Here is a 23,184-nt window from a genome sequence, read left to right on the forward strand (position 1 = left end):
CCGGGACGGGATCGCCGCCTTGGGGCGGCTTGGCCGCGGCTGAGGGAGGGACAGCAGGCGCTGGGGAGCTCAGCGGTACGGCGGGAGGAGTGGCAGCCTCTCGCCGCCTCCCTAAATAGCTGGGGAAGTTTGCTTAGAAAAGTCGTCCAGTGGAGCTGTTAGGCTGACTTCCCTCTTCCTGAGCTCCCCAAAACAGGACAATTATCATACAGTGTCCAGGAGTTTTCCCTTCCTTTCTGTTGTTGCTGTTTTTCCAGCGGGAGGCAGAGCCGGATATTCCCATTGTCGCTCAGCTCCGCTCCCTCCCCGGCTTGCTTGGCTCCAATGGAAATCCCAAAAACTACATGTTACAGCCTGAAGACAGCTCCCACAAACAATGCGGCAGCACAGTGCTCTGGTGTTATTTGTATATAATGCATGCTTAAAACCTTGCACACTTTGTAAATTCGGAGCGGAAAAGAAAGAGAAAAAGCGAGCAGACCAAATGTCAGTGGCTGGTAATTTACCCCTCCTGTTAGAGAAATGCCATAGCACTCCAAACAGGAACGGTTGGGAAAGCGGTACAAGCTCTGAGGGCCACTCTTTGATTTGATGCTGCCTTTCTTTTTGGCACGAGTCCCTCCTGTTGTCTTCTGACTGCACGGACTTTTGTGATAAATAACTCTTTCATGCAGTAGAGAAAATGATTCTTGAAGAGTTGCCCAGCCAGAAAACTAGCCTAGTCATTTAGTCGGCAGTACACTAGCATATTTTGGAGTCTGTTGTTCTTATTTGGTTATGGATTTTTATTTTATTTTATTTTATTTTATTTTCAGAAAAAAGACACCAGAGAGTTTTGAACAAAATTTAAAATCCCACTCAAAACAAGCCTGCTTGTGTTAATAAAAAAGGGAAATGTGCAAACTAACTTAGAGGTTTTCAATGCATTTTGACTTTAAGTCAAAGCTAATTGATTTTAAAAATACACTGTCCATAATTTTGTTTAAAATCAAGCTTGGGTTATATAGCTCTGATTTGCTGTACAGCTGTGAGTGGAACAGAATTTAATAGATACTGGCCTAGTTTAAGAAGAGTTGCATCATTGAAGTAAGCTAAGTTTAACCTTTTATTGGTTGGTGTTGCCTTAGTGGTGGATCTATTATTTGATTTTTGTTATCTTCCCTCTCACTAGTTTCTGCTTGGTGAGAAATGTTACACCATATCTGTCTTACTGTTTTTCCTGGGTGGGTTGCTTTAAATAGTGCATAATAGTGAATATGTCATTACAGTACTAAACAGCACCTGTGACTGTCAGATAAGGTGTGATAAACAGGAAAACGTTTGATGTAGTCAGTGTGGGCCAGCTGTTTGGTGAGGGATGTAGTTTGGAGGGGAGGGTAGGATCGGATCAGAGAGGTGGGCAGCTTCTTGCACATGGGAGGGAGGAATTAATCTGAGGCTGAAAGAGAAATGTTTGTATGAAGGTGAGAGTGGAAACTCAGGGAGTAGTGCTGGGAGAAACTGTTAAGTAATTCCATCTACTCAACACATTATGGTGTAACAGATGGGATGGGAAGGGAGGCAGAGACCAGTCTCATGGTGTTTCACCCCAAAGGGATTAGGCCAGTTGCTCCTTCTACTGTGCTGCCTCAGCTGAGGTCAGCAAATGCATTTTAAGAAGGATTTTTGTATTTTATAAATGGGAAGAGGAAGTGATTATATATTCTCTGTGAAGGCTCTGACCTGAGAACTTGCTTTCTAGCCTTGAACAAAATTGCTTAAATGTAATGACTTAGAGGCAAATACCAAATATATGAAGGCTTCGAGTAACCTTGATAGACATTGAAAAAAACTCTCAGTGAGCTTAAAGGTCTGCTCCTTTCCAGCTTTTTATACTGTTTCCATACTGTTATCACACAAACCTCTTGCTAGCCTATACACACACTCTGCAATTGCCCCAAAAGGTACCCATATTGCCGCAGCTTCTACTATCTTTTAGGTGTTTTAAAAAGAGAGACTTCCTGCAGTAAAAATTTCAGTTCAACTAGATTGAAGTACTGTGATTTGTACACTCTCCATTCCAGTCAAAAATACTAAACCTAGCTTTTAAGAGTACCAGAAGTTGGAAAGCTGCAGGCAAAGGCTAGAACTCATGAGTCGGTTGTTTCTAGACTATAATGCAAACTTCCTCATTGCTGCTCTTCATTTAATTTACAATTTGCAGATGAACATTGGTTTTACATATGAAAAATTATTTAAAATTCAGATGTTAAAAAATGTTAATGGAGGAGCTGTAAAAACTTTTATTATTTAGCATAAGGCAAAGAGTGGTCTTTTTGTTCTGCATCTTTGTGGCTCCCATCACAGTGCATACTCTGACAGAGAACTCCTATGTCCAAATAATCCATGACAGATATAAAGCAAGCATGTTTACACAAAATGCAGAAGTTTTTCCATTACTTAAAGTTTAAGCAGCCTGTAGTCAGTGTTATTAATAATGTTATCAGTCATTCTCTAACAGACTAAATGATTTTTTTTTGTCACCAAAATATAGTATTGGGTGTAAATTCAGTCAAATATTTTCCCCAGAGTAACATTTTAAAGTCTTCATTACACATTTACTATTCTACATACTAAAAAAAGATTTGTTACTTTGTGGTTACATGGATACTTGCTCTGTGTAAATATGTTTCCCTCTTAGAATGAAATATGGAAGCCTGAATGGGTGCATTAAATTGTCTATAGCCATAGGTAATAATCTGGTATTAAATAGGAGCTGGGAACTGATTAAATCCCTTTATGGTTTATTTCCGGACATCTTAATCCTTGGTCTATTGGATGTCAGACTTTGGTAGGGAAAGTGTAATGTTATTTTTGGCTGTCAGTCAGAAGTTGTTGATGGAAACACTTTGAATGCTAGCATGTAACTATGCGAAGTAGGAATGTTGTTCCTCTTTCTTTTTTGATTGCTCAGTGGAGGATGCCAACACTGCAGTCTGCAGTGTGGTGCTGTGATAGGAGACCTTACCTCCAGACTTGGGAGTGGTGTGACTGGCTGAGAAAGTATTCAAGTATTTCAGTACTGTGTCCAGGGCTCTCCTTGTGCCTGGGTAGCTCTCTCAATACTGTGTTAGATGTTTGTACACTACAGGAACCCCTGCAGGGTTGGACATGTCCTTTTACTTTTTTTATGTAGGCCAGCAGAAACAAATCCTAGTTTTATGTGCTGCTGGGTTCAAACGTGTTTGTCCCTTTGCTGTGCTAGCCCATCACGGTTCTAGTACCTACTCAGAGCTTCTGATTGCTCTTATTGAGAATCTCAGCCCTGGGCTACATAAGAAGAGAGAGGGAGAGCTGTTTGTGCATGGGACCCCTCTGGGAGGGGGGTGACCCACATGGTCAGGGGAGCATTGTGTTAGGACCACGATGGGGCACAGCTGCCTCTTGCCTTTCCCTCCCTGATCCACTACACCTTGTGCCCTCCATCCAGTTGGTCTCAGCTCATTTGTGGGTACCCAGGATTCAGACCATTATTGCAGTGTAATTTGAGAGCTCCTACATAGGTCAGAGATAGGAAAGAAGAACTTTTAAAAACCAGTGCTCTATACCACAATGAAGAGTCTCATGCATTTCTGTAGGATTCTTTTCTTAGCATGCACCAGTGACTAGAAGACATTGCATTCCTTCATGAATTGTGGAATGAGACGTGGCTAAAATAATTCACAGCAAATTTGTTTGCTTGTTTGCAGCAGGTTCACTTTTAAAGTTATAGAGTTATCAGTTAAACACTTGACATTGGGGCATCCAATTTGCCTTGTGAGGCTTTTTGAAACTTTAAAGTACTTTGCTTCAGGAATAGTACCCTGAAGTTTGACTTGTACAGGACTGAGCAAAACCTAAGATATATTCTGCTGTTGAAAATATCATCTCCACTTTTCAGCTGCTTCTCTGGCCTGGAAAAGGAGAAAGCTCTCATTTGAGAGAGCATTTCCTGGTGTCTTTACTAACTCAGAAATGAACTTTCCCATCCTCTAAGACCCTCACAGGCATGTCACCTGAAAGAGTTGCTAAACAGATTAATTGATCCAAAAGCTGCCCTTTCCCTTTTTTCTGCTTTGCATTGTTTCTGAGCTGTAACCTGAAGCTTCCTGGCCAGCCATGTATTCCCCAGTCCCCTCAGGAGTTCTTGACTTTGTCCTCCACACTCTGGCAAGTGAAAGTATCAAAGAAATGTTTGGGTAGTCCCAGGTGGCAGAACTGAACCACACTTCCAGCTGTGCAGGTGTTTACTGTCACAGTCTGAGCTGCAACAGTTGTTTCTCTCATTACTGCTGTTCTGCATGACATATTCCTCTAACTGCTTTCCTGGAATGCAGCAGTTAATGAGGCTTGAGGGCAGGATGGGAAGGAGGATTTGAGTTTGAGGTCCTAAGAACTCAGGTGAGCAAGCCCATGCCTGGGAGGGAATTTTAGGGAAGGTTTCTCACTCAGATTTTCCAAAAAAGTGGCTTGCTGTGGGAGGCTGACCTGTGTGGTGTGCTGAACATAGCTTCACTGAGTAGCTGAAAAAGGAACTCAACTGATGGGTGCATCATGATGTGAGTATTTTAAATCTATTTCTATTTAATAGGGAAGCTATGTGGAAAAATAAAATTACTTTCAGATCCTTTTACAAAGGATGCAAAGTAAATCACTATTGGTTTTTACTTTGCTAACTAGGCTCTGCTGTGCTCTAGCTCCTTTGTTCTTTGTAATCACATCAGAGTAAACAAAGGAAGGATTATTTTGTAAGGAAGACTTATTGCTGTTTTATAGACTGTGCTGTCAGCTAGTCTACATGTTGATGTGTAACCACAAGAACTTAGATACAATGATGTGGTCTACTGCTGACAAAAGTGATAACTTGTAGTAAATTTTGTAGAAAACATTCCTTGAATCTTGTGCATAACAGATGTTAAATACTTTATCAAAATAAAATAAAAGTAGCAACAGATTGGAGCTTATTGTTGTTTTTCTTGTGTATTTTCATATATATATTCCTTGTGACTTTGGTGCTATTGCCTCCCACACATAGAGAAATGGCAGATTTTCATCTACTTTTATCTCCTGTGGTAGTTGAGTGAGTGTTGTTCCTCTGTGTCCCTCTGCTACAGAACAGTTCTTTCTTCAAGTAATGATAGTTGAACTGTCTCAAAAGCTATAGGTTTTGGGATTGGTACCTGATGGTGGGAGAGAGATGTTTCAGGCCTCCAAGAGTCTTTTGCTGTTTGAAAATCTGTGCAAAGTGCATTGTTTAAGCATTGCTCATAATTTCAAGCTTCTTTTCCATGCCAGAGCTAAGATTTTTAAAAGAAAAGTTGAGATTTTTGCTTTGTTTTTATAAAATCTCTCTCCAAAAAAATGTAATTTCACATTTGTGGATCCTATTAAGGTTATATCTTTTGATATATGACATCTTTTCCCCCCTCTGTCAAATTACTTATTTTCTCAGACTATTATTTAAAGTTCAATGTAAGCTATCATTGTGGTGGCTGCTCTTTTCTCTTGGCACCTGTGCTTGGTATTAGCAGGTGGTTTCCATAAGACGCGTATGTTACTTTATAAAGGGTACTGCATCAGCAGCTTTTCCCTGATGTATTTTTCTTGAAGTTGCAGGAACCAAGTTTTCTAAGTTTGGTAAAGGGCAGACTTTCTAGCTTCTTAAAAGGGCAGAACTCTGCGTGACCCTGAGATGAGTTCAGTTGGTCAGAGCAGAGTGCTGGTAACACTGGGGTTGTAGGTTTGATCCCTGTATGGGCCATTCACATAACAGCTGGTCTCAAGGAATGAAAACTGACTCCAGTATCCACATTCTGGTTTGCATGGAAAACATGGCATTTGTACAGGATTCCTTTGATGCAAAAGTCTGAATTATACTATGTCATTGCTCAGTAAACAGCTGTGAAATCAAGGGTGGATGAAACTCCACTGACTGGACTATAACTTTGTTTTAAATCCTCCTTATTTCATGCTTTTTAAAATGCTGGTGGTATGACAGATGAAGAAGATTTTTCTCTCCTCTTCCCTCCTCCCCTCCACATCTCTGCATGAAAAGAAAATATCATTATTCCACAATTCAAAGCACTGCTGTATCATCAGGAATATTTCTGACTTGGATTTATCAAGGAAGATGCCTCATGTTTATAACTGCATCAATTGTTCCTATTTTTATTTCTATATAATATTTGCAAAGGAGAATGGGGGAAGCCACACAGGAATAATAGTAATCACTAGGACTGGTGATTTTTGACTTTCAGATTTGTTAGGCATTATGAGAGCCAATGAAAGATCCATGCATCTGGGAGTAGCCTCAAAGAATTACTTGAGCAGCATGTCTCATACAGCAGCGTGCTGTCTTGGTGAACTCTGTGTTCTTGGCTTCAATAGAGAGTTCAGAATTATTTATAAACATCTGTTCTGAATTTGGTGGGAGGATTGCTGACCGGCTGTGCACTCCCTTTTGCAAGACACAGTGAAACAGTTTTGACTTTGAAGACAAATATCCAAAATGTTATTGGGTAATGAGAATAATGAGAAACACTGAAAATGAATCTTAGATAAATTTACTTGATTGTTGATAGTTTATATTTACATATAAAAAAATCCTGCATTGGCCAAAGTGAGGATGTTCATCCTATTAGCATCTCAACTTTGACAGGTCACAACAGCAGGTGTAAGGATACATATTATGCTGGTGTTGTGGAGGGATGCTGTGTTTGGGAAAGTTGTGCCTGGAGGTACCTTAACTTGTCAGTAGAGTGTAGAAGCTCTGATGGCTGAAAGCTTTGAAATTCCCTACAATTTTTGATGGACTCTTAGAGCTCTTCTCATTGTACCCTTGGTCTCCCAACAGTGTCCTCTGAAGACTAGCAATGATGAGAATAAGCCCTGCGTATTTTTTCTTTGTTTCCATGGCCAGGTTGGTCAGTCACTCTAGAAGTGCAAAGATGGCAGCTTCTCAAAGATACTTCTGCCAAGGCTGCCAATAACAAGAGTCAGAGGCACTGTACAACATACTGTTAATGGAAAGCAAAGATAAATCTGACTAACTGAAGTTTTCCCCATAAAATCTTTAGACTTCATGACCAAGGAAGTACTTGGGCAAGATTTTCTTCAGGATGATATGTAAGCTGCTGGCATGGTGATTTCATAGGTGTGCCATTAGATGGCACAAAGGGTCCTCAAGTGCAAGTGGTAAATGTCTGCCTTACCTATAGGCTGTCAGAGGTATGGGTCACATCCTGGGAAGTGACAGTCCAAGAGACAGCGGGAGTAACTGCTGGTATGCATCCTGCCACAGAAGGCTACTCTTTTTTCTAGAAGAGCCTCTGCTGGAGGGGAAGGATTGATATTCTTGACACACTGCTTTTGAGGGACTATGTTTCAGTACAGGTTGAGATTGTTTGGAGTTAGCTTGAGTGGTGGGAACTGGCAGGAAAGCAGTAAGTACTTGCAATGATTGCATTGCAGGGTTATTTTTGAAGCTTCTTTAAAAAATCATGTAAGAATTTTCTTGTACTTGAGTTGTATATATTTTGCTTTGGTATATTTGATTACTTTGGTGAGTACTTTGCTGGGCTGTATTTGTAGAGGCTGTTTTGTTGCATGACATGTCTACTGCTAATGACTACAGTACTTTTGCTTTATCACATGTACATGGTCCTAAAACAAACAGGCAAGTTTTAAGAAGTCAGCTTCCTTTGTTCTCAAGTGCCTGTTATTTGAGAGGGTGGAGGAGAAGTGGCAAATTTTAGAATGTATATAAAAAAACTACTTCCCCCTTTCTTTCCACCCACTGCTTCCTCCAGCTCTGCATACCTCTTTGCACTTCTGTGCTCTGTGTCTGAACTCATCTCACTGAGATTCAGCAAGCTGTGGAAGTGGCCCTCTCTGGGGTCTTGATCCTCCCATGATTCTTTCCCACCAGCTCATTCTTGCAGTGTCTTTGTCCCTGGGGGATTTCATTAGCTTTACATCCTGGCTGCAAAAGTGATTTTTCATAGCAACAGGAAATGGTATGAGACTCTCTTTGGGCTGCCCGTATTTTCTGGACTGCTGCAGCAGCTTTGTTTCTGCCGGGTCTCCCTCGTGGCTCCCCATTACAGCCCTGCCACTCCATTCTGTACTTACGTCACTGTTCAGTTGCTGGGTCTGCATTTCTCTAAAGTTTTCTGTGACTGAGAAGATGCAGGTGTTCCCTGGGACAAGCACCATTAAGTGGTGTTTCTACAGCTTTATCTTTGGACAGGTAACCTGTTTTCATGGGAAATAATTTAGGAGAGGCAATTCCCAAACACAGCATGCATTTTTCAAGAAGTCGGGGGAAAAGAGAGGATAGGGAAACTAAATGTTAGGACCACAGTGATTTCTGAGCAGCAGAAGTCAAATGTGTTGCTAGAGAAGTGTAGTTTGAAGTTGATTTTATTGGTACAAAAAATACAGTTTTCATACCTTTGGAGCTGAGCACCCATTGCTAAGGATGATGGGTTTCTTTATCCTCCAAATGCGAACTGTTGCAGACTGTACTGACAGACACAGGTTTTGCTGAGTTTTTGTACTGTTTGCAGTTTGTAGTTAAGGTCAGAATATCTAGAACAGCTGTGAGTCTAGTTCTCCTCCTGGGCTTTAGATAGGAAACTGTGCTTTCTTTCTCCAAGTTCTCTGTTTTGTACCTAAATGAAGTGTGATATCAGTGTATGTTTTCAGAGGGTTCAAATGCATAGTCTGTAGAGCTGGCAGCTACAGATTGCTTTGTTCATGCTCCTTGGTCTTCGGCTGTAAGCTGCAGCAGAAGGGAAACGTCTCTATTCCCACCACCATGTGGTCCTGCCCTTTCTCTTGCTTTGGCTCAGCAGGTTGTGTGACTGCTGGGCTCAGTGCTTTGGAAGGGCTTGAGAGTCCTGTGACACCTTGATTATTTATTTTGGTGTGGGGCTTTTTGCCTGGTCACAGCTGATCTGAGTCATTGCATGGGTGTGTGATTGCTAGAAAGTAGAAACACATGTGGGAAGTTGGAGCAGCAAAGAGAAATTTCATCTTTCAGCAACAGTCTGGAGTTAAGATAAAAGTCTGGGTGCTGTGAATATGCACCCAGACCTAGGGGAGTTTTTAGTTCTGTGCCTGTTTTCTGGTGGCTTTCTTGTTTTGTGAGACTCAAACAAAGGTACTTGATTGCTGCATTAAGCTTTATGGCTGCACAGTGTGGAATCTTTTAGACCCTCTGGTAAAAAGTGACAATTTCATTTTGTCTTGTTTGCATTTTTCTGGGTTAATGTTTATTTTAATATAAGTGGATATGTAAATACGTGTATAAGTCTTTTTATATCCAGAAATTTTTTGTGTCTCAAAGATTTTAAGTTTGGAATTTCTTCTTTATCTTTAATCTCCAGCAATGACTGTACCCTGTGAGAGCATCAGTCTGTAAGAACCTGCAGAATGAAGTCCCTTTTTCATAGGGTTATGTGTAACCTGTGGACTGAAGGCAGTGAGTTTCATGTCATTATTATAGCTTGTGTTGAGACCACTGTTTGTTGTTGAGGTTACCTTACTTCTACAATTAGGATGCCCTGGAATTTAAGATTACTAAAAGCTTTTCCAGATTTCACCCATTTGAGCATAAATGCTCTATTCATGAATGCCTGTTTCAGACTAGGTTCTTAGAATTATTTTTCACCCAGAACAGTTCAGCTGCTTCAGGGGATAAGGTTATGGAGAAATAATGTTTTTAAACGTATAAAAGCTACTTAGGGGGACCTTTTATTTGAATTCCCCAACTGATTTTAAAATTTGAAATCTGATGTGATTCCCATCTCAATTTACCCATTTCTGCCCAAGTTCTAAATCATTAAAACTTTAACATGCTCAGTGAAGACTTGTAATAGCATAGCAGGTAAAAATTTTAATGGATCTGCTTTCTCTCAGCTTGAATTGTCTAGTGTTGACCAAATCATTCTTGCATCATCCCCTTAAGTAAAAAAACCCTCATTGTTTGAGCATTGCTTTAATAAGTTGATCTTAGTGTTGTCCAAGTCACAATTGCAGCCCAGGAATGGGACCTGAGAATAAGGTCTTCTCTCTGATTTATTCTCAGTAATCTCTTTGCTGACCTCAGCCCACGTCCAGGAAGAAACACTGGTTTACTTGTGGAGTGTACAAGTAAACTTGTGTTAGACACTGGAAGAACTGACAAGAAGAGCAGGATTATGTATCTTTGGAGCAGAGAGATCAGCCTGTGACTAGCTACAAGGCAGTAGAAGAAGGGACACAAGACCTGCAGAGCAGTTGAAGACTGCCCTGGGGAACAGGGACATGATGCTAGTGAGAACACACAGCAGATACCTGTAGGGAATGATGTGTGTGCGTAGGAGGAGAAAGACAGGAACTCAGTGGATAGGATAGGAACTATTTAGGCTGGTAAGACTGAAGCATTAAAAACTGAAAATTAAGGGTGCTCATGGGACTGGGAAACAGGATAGGGCCAAGATCATACTTGGACAGTGAAAGAAAGAGTATGTGTGACCAAAGCAAGCTCTCTCCTAAACTATCCCCCTGGTTTTCTCTGTCTTCTGCTTGTGAAGCTCTGTCAAAATGTCCCATTTCCTCTTAGATCAGATCTGCTGTACAGAGTAATTGTCAGCTTTGTCCATTATCTCACCTGGCAGAGATTTGTACATGGATATCAAAGTCCCCTAAGTAACTTACATTGGAAAACATTTCCTTGTCAAAACATTTATAAAGTTATACATGTCCAGGTTAAATGCATCAGTTGCACATTTCTAGCTCAGGTACTCACAGCCTGTATCCTTAGGCGCTGTTCCTTGTTCATTTGTTCTTTAGGGGGCTGTTCTGTATTCAGCTGTACATAATGTGTTTCCCTCTCCCTTGGGATCTGACTTGGGGCTCAGGTGACTGATGTGTTGAACAGCTGAACACTCACAGCTTAACTAAATCTCTGGGAGCTGTCCTTGTATTTTCTGTGTGAAGTGTCACGTGTAAGTATGTACTACAGGAAATATCAAGTTCAGTCTGTCTCAAGGAGGGTACCTCAAAAATCAGTGGTGTGAAGCAAGAGACTCCTGGGTAAAGCATTATTTCTCTCTGCCAAATGGTAACAGCTATGCTCAGAAATGTGCTTAAAACCTCTTTATGCTTGGGAAGCTCAAATGCTACAGTGATTGTCTTCATGGAAGTCTTAAGTGTCCCAAGGCATTGTTTTGAATCTTGTTTTGGAAAGAAAGCATGGGGTAAAAACGGAAAAGTGGAGATACCCAAAGGCAGCGGATGAGATGCTTTGGGCCACCTGGAAGTTAGAGCCCTCAGTGAAGGCAGATTGTAATTGGTGGAGGACCAAATATTTCTGCACACATACAAAGGAATCTGTTAAAGGTCTAGGGCCAGGAATGAGCAGTTGTCATCTGGGCTTGAATTTTCTAACTCTTGTTTTATGTGACCTAGTTTTTAACTGACCTCATGATACTGATCCAGCTGATTATCAGGAGATGCATATACATCTAACCTGAAATGACAGTGTGTCTTCACCTTAATTTTAATAAAATTTGAAAAACTGCACTAAGGACAAAATTGTCTTTATTTCTAAACCAAGTTTCTACAGTTTTACAGAACTATTAGGCTTCATCAAATATTTATCAGAAAGTTGCATCTTATAAGATGTCAGTATCAGACCACAAAGCAAAATGGAGAGGAAATATAAAGCATCTGTCTTGTTCTTCGCTTCTCTGTACCAAAGTTGGAGAACTTCTTCTTCCTCTGTTCTATCCTATTATGTATTAAAAAATCCGTTATAATTATTGAGAGGGAGAAATAAGAGCATCCTTACCTTAGCTTACAGGTAGCTATCCTGCTGTAAGCCCAGAAACAAGATTAATTTGGTTTGAGAGGTTTTTTTGGTGTGTTGTGGGGGATTTTGCTGTTGTTTTTTTTTTCTCCTTTTGTTTTGGGGTTTGTTTTTGGTTTTGTTTTTCTTTGTCCACATCCTTTTTTCATTCTTTTCTTTTTCATTATTTTTGATGTAGAAATTGTCTGTAGTAGCCAGTCATAGCTGCTTCCAGTGACAGATTTAGACAGTATATATGAGTGCATGGTCCTTTGCACTTGAGAAACAATCTGTTCCATTTTACATTTCAGGACAGTTTTTTAGTTTATTGTTTGTTTGGTGCTTTTTTTCCTAAAGAGTAATTTTGAGGACTACAACAAACACTTTGCATTAAGTGGGAAAAATCAGACAGTGCAACCTGATGACTTGTGGCTCACAAGTCTCTGATATGGATCCCTACCCCACAAACCACAGGCAGTCTACCTGTGCTCCACTCTATTTCCTTGTAAAAGTAATTTAAAGCAACAATTCTTAAATAGAAATAAAATCCTAACAATGTATTTAGGAAAAACTCTTCAAAGCACTTTAATCACCACAGTCTTGGGGTTTTTTTTAACCCCTTGCTATTGAGATACCTGAATGCAGATCTGCAAATGCTATTTCATGTCACTGTCTTATCTGCGTATATCTGATGTCTGAAGTATCTGTTTTGTAGCTCTGATTTGCAGTTTGCTGTATATAAAGTGTATATAAGTGTTACTTGTGTTATAAAGTAAACATAAATTTCTGAAGCTTAGAAATTTGACATGCACCTTTCTGTTTCTTTATGTTTTAAGTGGATTTTTAAAGTATGTTCTGTTTCCAGAGAGAGAGCAGAAGGAGGACGAGTGATTGTAGAAGTTGATGACAAAGTGGCAAAAGTCAGAAACATAAAGGTATGCTTTTTTTTTGTCTCCTCTTTCCCATATGAGAATCCTGATATCCTGATAGTTTTCTCTGTTTGCTTGGCTATTGGATCATTTTAATAGAATTATTAAGGGAGAAGTTTAGACTGGCACAGCTCTAGAACCATTGCAGCAAAAGTGTGGGGAAGGATTGTTTGGTTTGGGGTTAGCTTATGTGTTTTGGGGGGGCAGGAGAAATGAGAAGGGATGTAACTGGTAGTTGTCTTGCCTGTATTTTATATTTATTTATTAAGCTTTATTATATTTATTTTTATTTATTTTTATAACGTTTTATTATATTTCTTTTTAAAGCTTCTGAAATCCTATTGCATGCCATCATTCACTGCTGTTGGTAAATTGTTTAGGGTATTTGCGTATCTTACTGTTACTAACATCTGGATAATTTCTTTCCCTGTATCTCTCCTCCTTTCATATTTCCCCTCAGAGTGCAACTGAGTGATTTGCAGGAAATAGAGCAAATTGTGTAAAGCTACACTTCAGGTCTTGGTAAAAGACTACAAGCTATAGGAATAAACGGAGTGTAGGCATCATCTTCCTTGAGAGCTCTGGTGCCTGCATGCTTTTTTATCTGCTTAAGTTATTGTGAATGTTGAGGTTATAACAAAGTTACCAATTAGATCAAAATTACATGTATATAGTGCTAATTTTGTATCATGTTTTGACTCATTACTCTCCTCCACTGGGTGTTCATAAGCTTATCTGTTTTATTACCAATCACTTGGGCAAGATTATATGGAAGGATTTACACAACTCCTATAATTTCAAAAATTGTTGACTGTTGTGCTAGAAAGGCTTCACTGTCATTGTTAGTAGCCCATAAAGATTAAATTTGGATAGTTCAAGTCCAGTGGCAGAAGCATTAACTTGCAACCATGACAAAGCAAAGGGGAAATTTGGGGAGAGACCTGCATATTCAACTATGCAGTGAGAAAATTGTTTTCTTCTTATCACTTGGGGCCTCATTTCTGTGCTGTGGTTCTCTGTGAAACAGAAGAATTTCAGAGAAGTATCAAAAGGTTTATAAAGCTTTCCTGCCAACACATAGAATTTATGAAGATTAGCTGAATTATGTCTATTGTATGTGTCTTGGAGAATCTTAGCTGTAGTAAATGAACCCCTCAGTAAAAATGCTCTAGCAGGTTTGTCATGAATGTCTCCACCTCACTCTAAGCACCGTAGAATATTGGCTAAAGAGGTTTAACTCTTTGCCATTTCTTTTCCACAAGATATATGCTAGATAAACTTCCCATTAACTTGGAAAATGCTTTTTTGGGGGGTCAGCTTCAGAGTGACTTGATCTTTCTGTCTTTTTCCTTTTATTGTCAGGTTGACAGTAGGCTTGATAGCAGTTGGGACTCGAGAGAAAAAACTGTGGCCTTCAGCTTTGACTACTGCTACTGGTCAGTTGATCCTGACGATCCAAAGTATGCATCTCAGGAAATGGTGAGTGATGCTTCATGTCCGCGTTCCCATCCCATTTTGTCCTTCATAACCCATCTTCAGGAAGATATTGAAATGCAGAATACATTAGATCTCCTTTTCTAATCTGCCCCCATCTTTTTCTTTTTTTGTCTGTAATACCACAGTACTCAGTCCTTTTCTCTGAAGTAGGTGCAGTAGGAATGCAATACCCTTGTTTGTCAACCAGTGCACACATCCCTTAGATATGTTAAATTTGGTCATGATCACTAATGGTGATGATCTGAGGACTCTAGCTTAGAAATGAGAATATTTTCAGGAGCAGGTATCAGGATCTGGAAGGAGAAAGCTCTGAAAGAAAGTAAGAGTATTGAGGTTATTCTTCTGAGAGGATCATCAGTGAAGTAATTACATCTTTAATGGTAGAAAATTTTACTTATACAGTATTTTTCAGAGATATTTTCCTTGATAAAGCATCAGTAATCTCTTGTAACTAATGGAGACCACTCCTGTCTTCAGACCCAAGCTTTGGTTGATTGATTAAAAAAAAAAAATTAAGGATTTGGTATTAAAATAGGATGTTATTACCAGTCTGTTAATAAAGAAGAAATTATTAAATCTACAAATAAATGCAGTGCACAGCAAAGTTATCCAAATATTTCATTATATAAGCATATGTATTTTGGCATTAAAATCAGGCCTTGCTGCTGTTTTGTCTTCAGAAGTATACAAATTTCATTTCTGTCTGTTGTCAGTACAACTGTTCCTGAAATTTTGATCTTTATAATTGTGTTGTTTTTCACAAAAATAATCATGTAAGACTGAGTTAGTACTGTAAAATTTGTGTTTCTGGTAGTGATGAGCACAGGATTGTTTTTACTTCTGGGAGTCAATATTTGAAAAACTGTCACATTTGGCAATTACCATAACTGTAGGTGGAATTCTTGGCTGTGCTTTATTTCCTTTCTGGTACAATAGTGTGGAAGATGCTTTGTGAACTTGGGAAGTGTATTTAATATTTAAAAAAGAAAATTGTCTTTCTGAAGTACTTGGCACTAGATAAACTTCTATTTTAGTTATTACAAAAAGCAAATCTCTAAATGTTGATCTGTCTGGGTTTCCCCCAGTCCCACTTATGTTTTTTTGTTTGTTTTGATTTTGTGCTCATTGTGAGTTTGTCACATAATACAAGTAGAAGCTTGCTTCTTAAAACTGTTGACAATATAGTTGGCTTTCTAGCTGGAATGTTTAGCAGATGAAGTGCTGATAAATCTAGTCTGCCAAGTCAGTTTTAGCTCTAATCTGTGAGAGAAATTATCAGGACTGCCAAATGGAACATACAAATATTGGCTACAAATGTAAACTTTTGTTCTTGTTATTATTAAATACAAGTGTGACTGAAAAAAAATATAAAATGCAACATAAACAGTGCAGCTTCCTTGCTGGGGTTGAGTAGCTATTTCAGATGCTGTGGAGAACTTTGTGCTATCACAAAATACAGTTTTATCTGATAAAAACGGTGAGGGGGAAACATGAACTCCTGGGCTGTAGAAAATTGAGAAATGGGCAGTAGTTTCTTTATTTGTGCCTGATGCTGACTGAAAAGACATCCAGGGCTGCTCTGTGTATCTGCTGGGTTGCTGAGCCTTAGACAGATGTCTTATGTGTCTTATAAGCGAAGTGAAAAGATGGACAGGTGTTTTGAAAGGCCTGGAGTCATGAGGAAATTTCTTGGACTTTTTGCCTGTCATTGTGATTGTAGAACCAGTAAAATGTACTTCAAATGTCCTTGAGAAGAAGCGGCTGTAATACTACAATCTTACCATGCTTTTGGGCATTTTTCTGCCCTCTTATTCTGCATGAACGAATTTATTGTACTGATGTCATGTGTGGAATCATTGCTTCAGTGCTGAGCTGACAACAATGATGTTATCAGCAGCCAAAGGAGGCTCAGTACCACTGTCATCCTGTAAAAGCTTTCTTTCATGAGCTGACCTTGGAGTACTTTTCCCTTGAAGATGTCCTGCCAACTCTTATCTTATGTGACTGGTGTATTGGTTGAGGATGAAAAGTAGATAAAAGTATCTGTCTTGAGATTCGTTTTTGTTGAATGCTGTCTTTTAGTAAACTGTCTATTTTTTCACCCCTGTGGATGGATGCATAAAAATCCAGTAATTTATAACCTTCATTTAGAACTCCAGTATAAGTGGTCTGAATTCTTAGATTTCCTTTAGAAGTTTCATAAATTCTTCACAAAATGTAAGATTTTTGAAATAGGTCAGCTATACGAGCATCATTTCATTTTCCAAATAAGCTGAATTTTTCAATGTGACCTGTGGTTTTTAGGTAGCCGCTTTGGAGATCTTTGGGCCTGTTGCTTTTGTTTTCTCACTGGGAAGTTGAATACTTTGTGTTGATATTGAGCTGAGGTTTTCATCCTCTTTCATGAATGAGCAATTCTACCTTCTTGTTTTAAAGACAGGTTTTTTTTCCCCTAAGTGGATTTATTGATGTAGAAGCAAAGTAGAGAAATCAAGAAACACCATAAGGGAAGTCTTATTGGCTAAATCAACCCGACCTATCAGCCACCAAAGGAAACGGGAAAGGAAACAGATCTGTGAAATCCTTCTAAATAGGGAGAGATGAACCAGGCACAAGGGTTACAGGCCAGAGAGAAAGAAAGAAAGATCAAAAAAATTGTGTTGGACCAGAGAAAGAACAGGCAACAAATAAATATGGATTAAGGACAGGGAAAGAACCTTTGATGTGCAAAGTATGAAGTGAGAAACAAAATGGAATTCTAAAATATTATAGGCAGTTAAGAGAAAAAGGTTGTGCATTGTTTTCTGATCTCAACTCTGCAATTTGTTACATCCATTTTCCATGGCTGTAAAGAGTGAATGGTTTTCCAAAACATCACTGTCAAGATACAGTTATAGTCTTTGAAAAACAGCCCTCCACCCCCAGAAATAACGAATTCAAAAGAGAAAACAAAACAAAGAAAACCCTCCCTACAAAACAACAAACAAAAAACACAACAGCAACCAAAAAAAAATCAAATCCACAAAAAAGTGTAATACTTGAGGTGATGTTCCTTTTCCTGCCATTTTTGAGACAAAGTGTAGATTTCCTCTATCACAGGTTGATGCAGAATTAGTGCAGCCTCACAGAGGGAAAATATTGTTTGTTTGCACCTGGGCTTTACCACTTGCAAACAATGAATTAGTTCTTTTGTGTCTGCCTGTATTCTTAAACTAGGGTTTTTTTGAGAAGTGATTTTGATTTAGTACAAAATCTTCTGTAGTAAAGGGGGGCATTTTGTGTGATTATTGCTTTCTTCCCACTCCCCTCCTCCCCAGATGTCTTCAGGAACCCATGTGTAGTTCAGGATTTTTTCCAAAGACAATGTTGAAAATCCATCACTCTTTGGCCATTATATAATTAAGGGGATTTTCTTTTCTTAGACATGCATGGCGTATTTTCACTTTGCAGTAAAAATGCCATGTGATAATGTTATTTAGGGTTATAATTTTTATTCTTACTGGTAGACTCAGTCTTGCTGATTCTTTCTGCTGGTTGAATGTGTTAATATATAAGGACTGTGAGACATTTATAGTTGTCTCAGAAACAAATGTTTAAATTTAAACTTACTCAAATTTCTGTCTGGCATAGAACAATGTGTTTCAATCTTTCGAACTTCCCTTCTAAAATAGCTCTTAGTGAATGTTTCCCCAAATCTGTTTTAGCTCCACTGAGCAGAGGAGTGTTTAAAAATGTTGCAAAACTTATGTAACTGCTTATTTAAATCCTACTGGTGAAAAAGTACATTTCAGCTTGAATAAAACATGTTTCAGCAAGCACAGTTAAGCAAAATCATAGGGGCATTTCGCAGAAGAGTAAGAAACACAGGAACACATGCAAGCATTTAAGTATTCTTGTAGCTGGTTGCTACAGCTTCAGTCCTCAGCTTCCCTCCAGCCATGCCTCCCATCCGGGAATTGTGCAGGCTCGGTACCCGCGGTGGGCAGACTGACCCACAGGATGTGCCAGCAGGTATTTACACACAGAGCTGCCACACAGAGCTGATGTGGAGCAAAATGTTCCTTTCGACAACAGCACTATGTTCCATAACTAATAGGCTTTGAACAGTAGATGCAATGAAATCTAGAAAAGTGTAGAAGTTCCCAACCAGCCCCGATTTCAATGGGATCCAAAACTCTGTCTGGGTTTTCTTGAAATGCTTTCTGTAGCTTAGCTTTTTTTTTACCTTAGTGCAATAGTTTAATGGAGATGATAGTGTTTATAGGGGAAATAGCAATTTAGACTATAGAATTTTTTCTTCAGGTTTCCTAAAGAATTTAGTAAGTTATATTCACATTGGTCAAAGAATTCTACACTTCAGGCCTGACCTGGTAGGTGTGTTATTTTGGTCTAACACAATGTATTTGGTTTATGCCAGTGTGAATATTCCTTCAGTGCCTCTCCGAATATTATCATTTTCAATAATGCTGTGACTCTCAATGGCCCTTCTAAGATGTATCCATAAGCCCTTGACCAAAAAGGCTATGGCTAACCAAAAAGATAACTGTTATTGAGGTAAATCTAAGAAACACAAGAGTACACAGAGGTTAAATAGCTGAGTGATTACATACTCTTGCATATTTTTCCCTTGAAGAATACATTGTCTTTTTTGAAGAGAAGTATCTGCCTATCAAATAAAAAAATATAATACTGTTTTCAAGATTTTGTTATGGATTTCCCTGTATGTGGAGGTTGCACTGTGATGTCTCACATGTGAAGAGAATTTAATAAATCAGGATGGTTTTACAGTAAGAGAGCAGTAAGAGTAAAAAAACAAATGTTATTGTAAATCTAGTAACTGCTCATAATTTCTTAACCTTCTCACCCTGCGCCATCCTAATCTTCAGCACTGATTTACTAATGCAAGTGAAAGAATAACAATGATTCTTTTTTTTGGTGCACTTCCACTGTGCATTTGAACCATTGAGAGTTTTACAAGATGGTTCAAAAGCAAGACATGTTTAATTAAAGGTTGTTTATTTCTATACTTTATATAGCAAGTAACACGGGATCTCTTTGCCTGTTTGTCCATTCCACATGTGTAGCCAGGAAGAGCTCCTTTCTCTTCAAACGTGTTACTAATGATTTCTGTCTTTATTTATAAATATATTCATTGGAAAAATTATTCTTTACTCTGAAGGCAGAAATGGGGATTAGTGATGGCTCATGTGATAGAATACATATGAGCCCTGTAAAGAGTTTTTTTCATTTCTTATTTGTTTAAAAAGTATCCTAAGTGCTTTCCATCATGTCTGGCTTTGCAGCATAGCTGGGTTTTATGCTATTTCCAACTAAGAAAAGTAGTTGGGGAAAGGGGCAGACAGGCTTTTCTTTAGTTGCTTGTCAGAGCATAACTGAAAAGGGAATAAAGAAACAGATGTTTAGGATGTAAGGTTTCCAATATGACACTAGGTTTTTTACTTTTTTTTTCCTAAGGGATTTGTTTATTTGTTTTACTTGTTAACTGCAAAAGCTTAGAAAAGTTACACAACAGTATTGTTTGGAAGGAAAATATTGCAACATACTTTCCAACTCTTCATCAAACTAAGTCACTATAGTCCTTCCTTTTTTTTTTTAAATTGCAAACAAAGTCATGTGCTGAAGAACTTCACCTGAGAGGGAGAACATTCCTCTCTAAGCTGAGTTTGTGACACTTCCATGCGTCTGTGCATTCTCTGCAAGATTCAAGTTTTAAATTGTTTTGTAAATTATCAGGACAAAATCAAAATCTGTTATCTGTCGTACAAGCCTAATTATAAAAAATATAACACAATGAACTTCTAATTTAAATTACTTGAAAAATTCTTCAGGTTTTTTTCTCTCTCTGTCCTCTCCCCCTCCTTGTCTTGTAAAAGAAGGCAGAAAGAGAAGGCAGCAGCAGCTGTGGGTGTAAATGGCATTTTTGCACGAAATATTTGAAAAGCAGTAAGCATTCCATCCACAAGATTTTTTTTCTCCAATCCAGAGTGAGACAGAAGTGAAAAGGAGAGTGTGCTATAAGAAAAAGGCTTTTTGTGCAATAATTGGATCAGTATATAGCGGATTATGATGGAGGCAGAGAAGCCACCATGAGTGCATGTTATAGATCTTCTGCCAGCAGCACAGCTGCTGTGTTCGGTTTGTGATCGAATAAGGTCATTCTTTCTGACTATACCAAGACTTCTTTGCTGAAAACTTCTCTGGGAACTATTGTGAATAATTGCAAACTTCAAAGCAGGCTTTGTTGGAAGACAAAAAGAATCAAGTTGATTTTCAATTTATTGAGGCGTTGAATTAATTGATAGAAATAGTTGTATACATTCATAGGCGACAATGGCCTAATGCAGATACATTTCAAATATGAAGCCTAAACAGGAGTACACGAGAAAGGATTAACCTGAGGGAAAGCAGTAAACTGTTCAATAAACAATGAAATGAGACATTTTCTGACTTCTCAGTCTGCTAATGCTCATGGTCACTGATTATTTCCCTGCTAGGCACTGACCATTGCTTACTAGATACACAGAGCACATTCTTTGTATAGACACTCAGTATAACTCACTAAATAATATTGAAAGGATCTTTAAGTGCCTCAGCAACCTAAAAAAAAGATGAAATTCTTTGGGTTTTCAGGTGTTATGCAAGTTTGCAGTGATCCTGCACATTCACAGTCTGCATTACTTCTACAAACCTTGTGACTCCTGCATGTCTTACAAGTAAAACCAAGAACTTGTATAATGATCTGCAAAATATGCTTATTTGGATGGATCATTGTTTTTTTTTATTATTTTTAAATTAACTGTGGTTAAGATTTGAGATACAAATGTTTTTAAGAACAAAAATCTTTTATATAAGCTGTGTCTGGATGTTGACTGTTCTTTCTTAATTGCAGATGGACATTCACAGTTTAAATTCCTCTGTGTATTCACACAACAGTTTTTCCTCCATATTCATAAAATAGTGGCATTTTTCCCCCTTCTTTTAATCTAATCTAAGGACTATTCCATACTCCTTCTGTTTTGCAAATGGGTTCCCTTATTCATCTATAAGGATTTCCACGGCATAGCTACTCACGGAAGGGAAAGTCATAATCATGGTACTTCCAAGGTTGCAGATCAGTCCAAGATTAGACTTTAACTTGGGGTGATTTTTCTCCAATCTTGTCAATGCTATGTGAATAACTTTGGTTAGACCATCTTGTGGGAGCTGAAATTACTGAAAAATTAGTCCGTATTTCAGCTAAGTCTCCAAGATCATAGAAGTCTGTGAGATCTATAGTGACTGGATAGAAGGATATAGGCTTTTGCTGGGAGACTGGGCCAGATTTGGCGATTTTATTCTCTGGGTATGAGGTTTTATTTTCTTTTAGCAGGCAGCTTCCTTATGAAAATTTTGTTGGGCAAGACTGTGCTAGCATTGAATAGTGAGATATGTCTATTGCGACAGCTGTGATCAAGTTCCACACAGTTTGTTTATCTCTGAAAATGAACCCTGTTTCTGACATGCTGGAGGCATGAGATTGGACTTGCACACATAAATATCTGAAGTCTGATAAACCTAAATAATATGCACATGTCCAGTTTCACTGTTTATTAAAGTGTTTGGTATGATCAGCAGTTGTTCCTTCATATTATAGCAAAAAGCAACCCTTCCCTTCTTTGTAAATTTGTGCTCTCTTTATTTATCTTCAATAGTAGCTGACTTTTATATTTCTCTGTTAACTAAGGTAATATGCCTCAGGGAAATATGTGTGTGTGGCCTTGAACACAAACTGAATGAATCATCATTTTGGCTGTATCTGAGCACCTGCATGTTGACTCCCTGTTCAGCTTTGTTTTTAATCAACAAAAATGGCTGCCCTTGAGACTTTGTATGTGAAAAGCAAAATTAACATCTCCATTCAGTTGTGGCTTCTCTGACAAAGTAGTTTCTGATGGCAGTTCCTTTATGTTGCATAAGGCAGAGTGAAGGTGAATAAAATTAAGGTTTCAGTCTAGAAACACTTACAAGCAGCCTCAGCACATCAAAATCGAAATTGAGTGTCAGTTTGGATTTCTTTACCCTCAGATGTGCATACTAGTATGGGTAAGTTCTCACTCTTTATAACTTCAGTGTTACAATGTTAGGACATTCTCGTCTGAATTAGGGGAGATGATGTTCTGTATTTTAGATTCACAAATGTATTTTGAGGGATGTCTTACCAAACTATATCACTGTCACATGAAATAGTTGATTAATAAGTTTTGGAGTGGACCATTTGAATCAGTTCTTGCTGGATAGGTCTTATTCCTGAGATGCTTAATGGCAACAAATACCTTCCTCAATTAATTGGGTTCTTTTTAATGTGCCTGTAAGGATTGGTTGCTTTCAAATTATACCTAATAATGTTAAAATAGATCTCAGCTTCTGTTCTACTGTTACTGCAAGTGTTTTCCATTTTCAACCATCCCTTTCCTGCACACACATATGTGCTTAGGAGTGTGTACATGGATTATATCATCAATAGTTTGTGCTTTTATGATATTGTTGGCAGGTATTCTTACAAAGAGTCAAGCCTCTCTAAAGAGTACCTCATCCCACCCCATATGACAGACCTACAAATAAAACACCAGGTCTGAAAAATTAGTCTAACGAAGTGTGAGGATCTAGACCAGATGTCATTAAAGTGGTCTATTTTTTTTATATTTATGGATTTTTATTTTATTAGGATCTCACAGATAAATGTGGGTAAGGGAAGCCTTCTCTAGTTAGCATTGGAGAACTGGAGAGAGAAGTGGTAGGGAATTGTTTATTCAATGTAAAGTAGGCATACTTTCAGGGAAGTTTGTATTTGCCAGTTACACACGTCATTTTGAAATTTGAACTGTCTACATCTCTGCGTTTTGTTTC

The 23,184-nt window shown here is 38.5% G+C and overlaps 1 protein-coding gene across 1 annotated transcript in view; it reads left to right on the forward strand.

Annotated features, from left to right (window-relative positions):
• STARD9 (StAR related lipid transfer domain containing 9) overlaps positions 1 to 23,184 on the forward strand; it is a 96,905-nt gene that overhangs the window by 197 nt on the left and 73,524 nt on the right. The window contains exons 2-3 of the mRNA XM_066188124.1: positions 12,717 to 12,786; positions 14,143 to 14,259. Coding sequence (XP_066044221.1) covers positions 12,717 to 12,786; positions 14,143 to 14,259 — 187 coding nt within the window. The remainder of the gene's footprint in view (positions 1 to 12,716; positions 12,787 to 14,142; positions 14,260 to 23,184) is intronic.

Source organism: Chamaea fasciata, unplaced genomic scaffold (genome assembly GCF_029207755.1).
Source record: "Chamaea fasciata isolate MVZ Bird 193981 ecotype frontalis unplaced genomic scaffold, bChaFas1.0.hap1 SCAF_7, whole genome shotgun sequence".
NCBI lineage: Eukaryota > Metazoa > Chordata > Aves > Passeriformes > Sylviidae > Chamaea > Chamaea fasciata.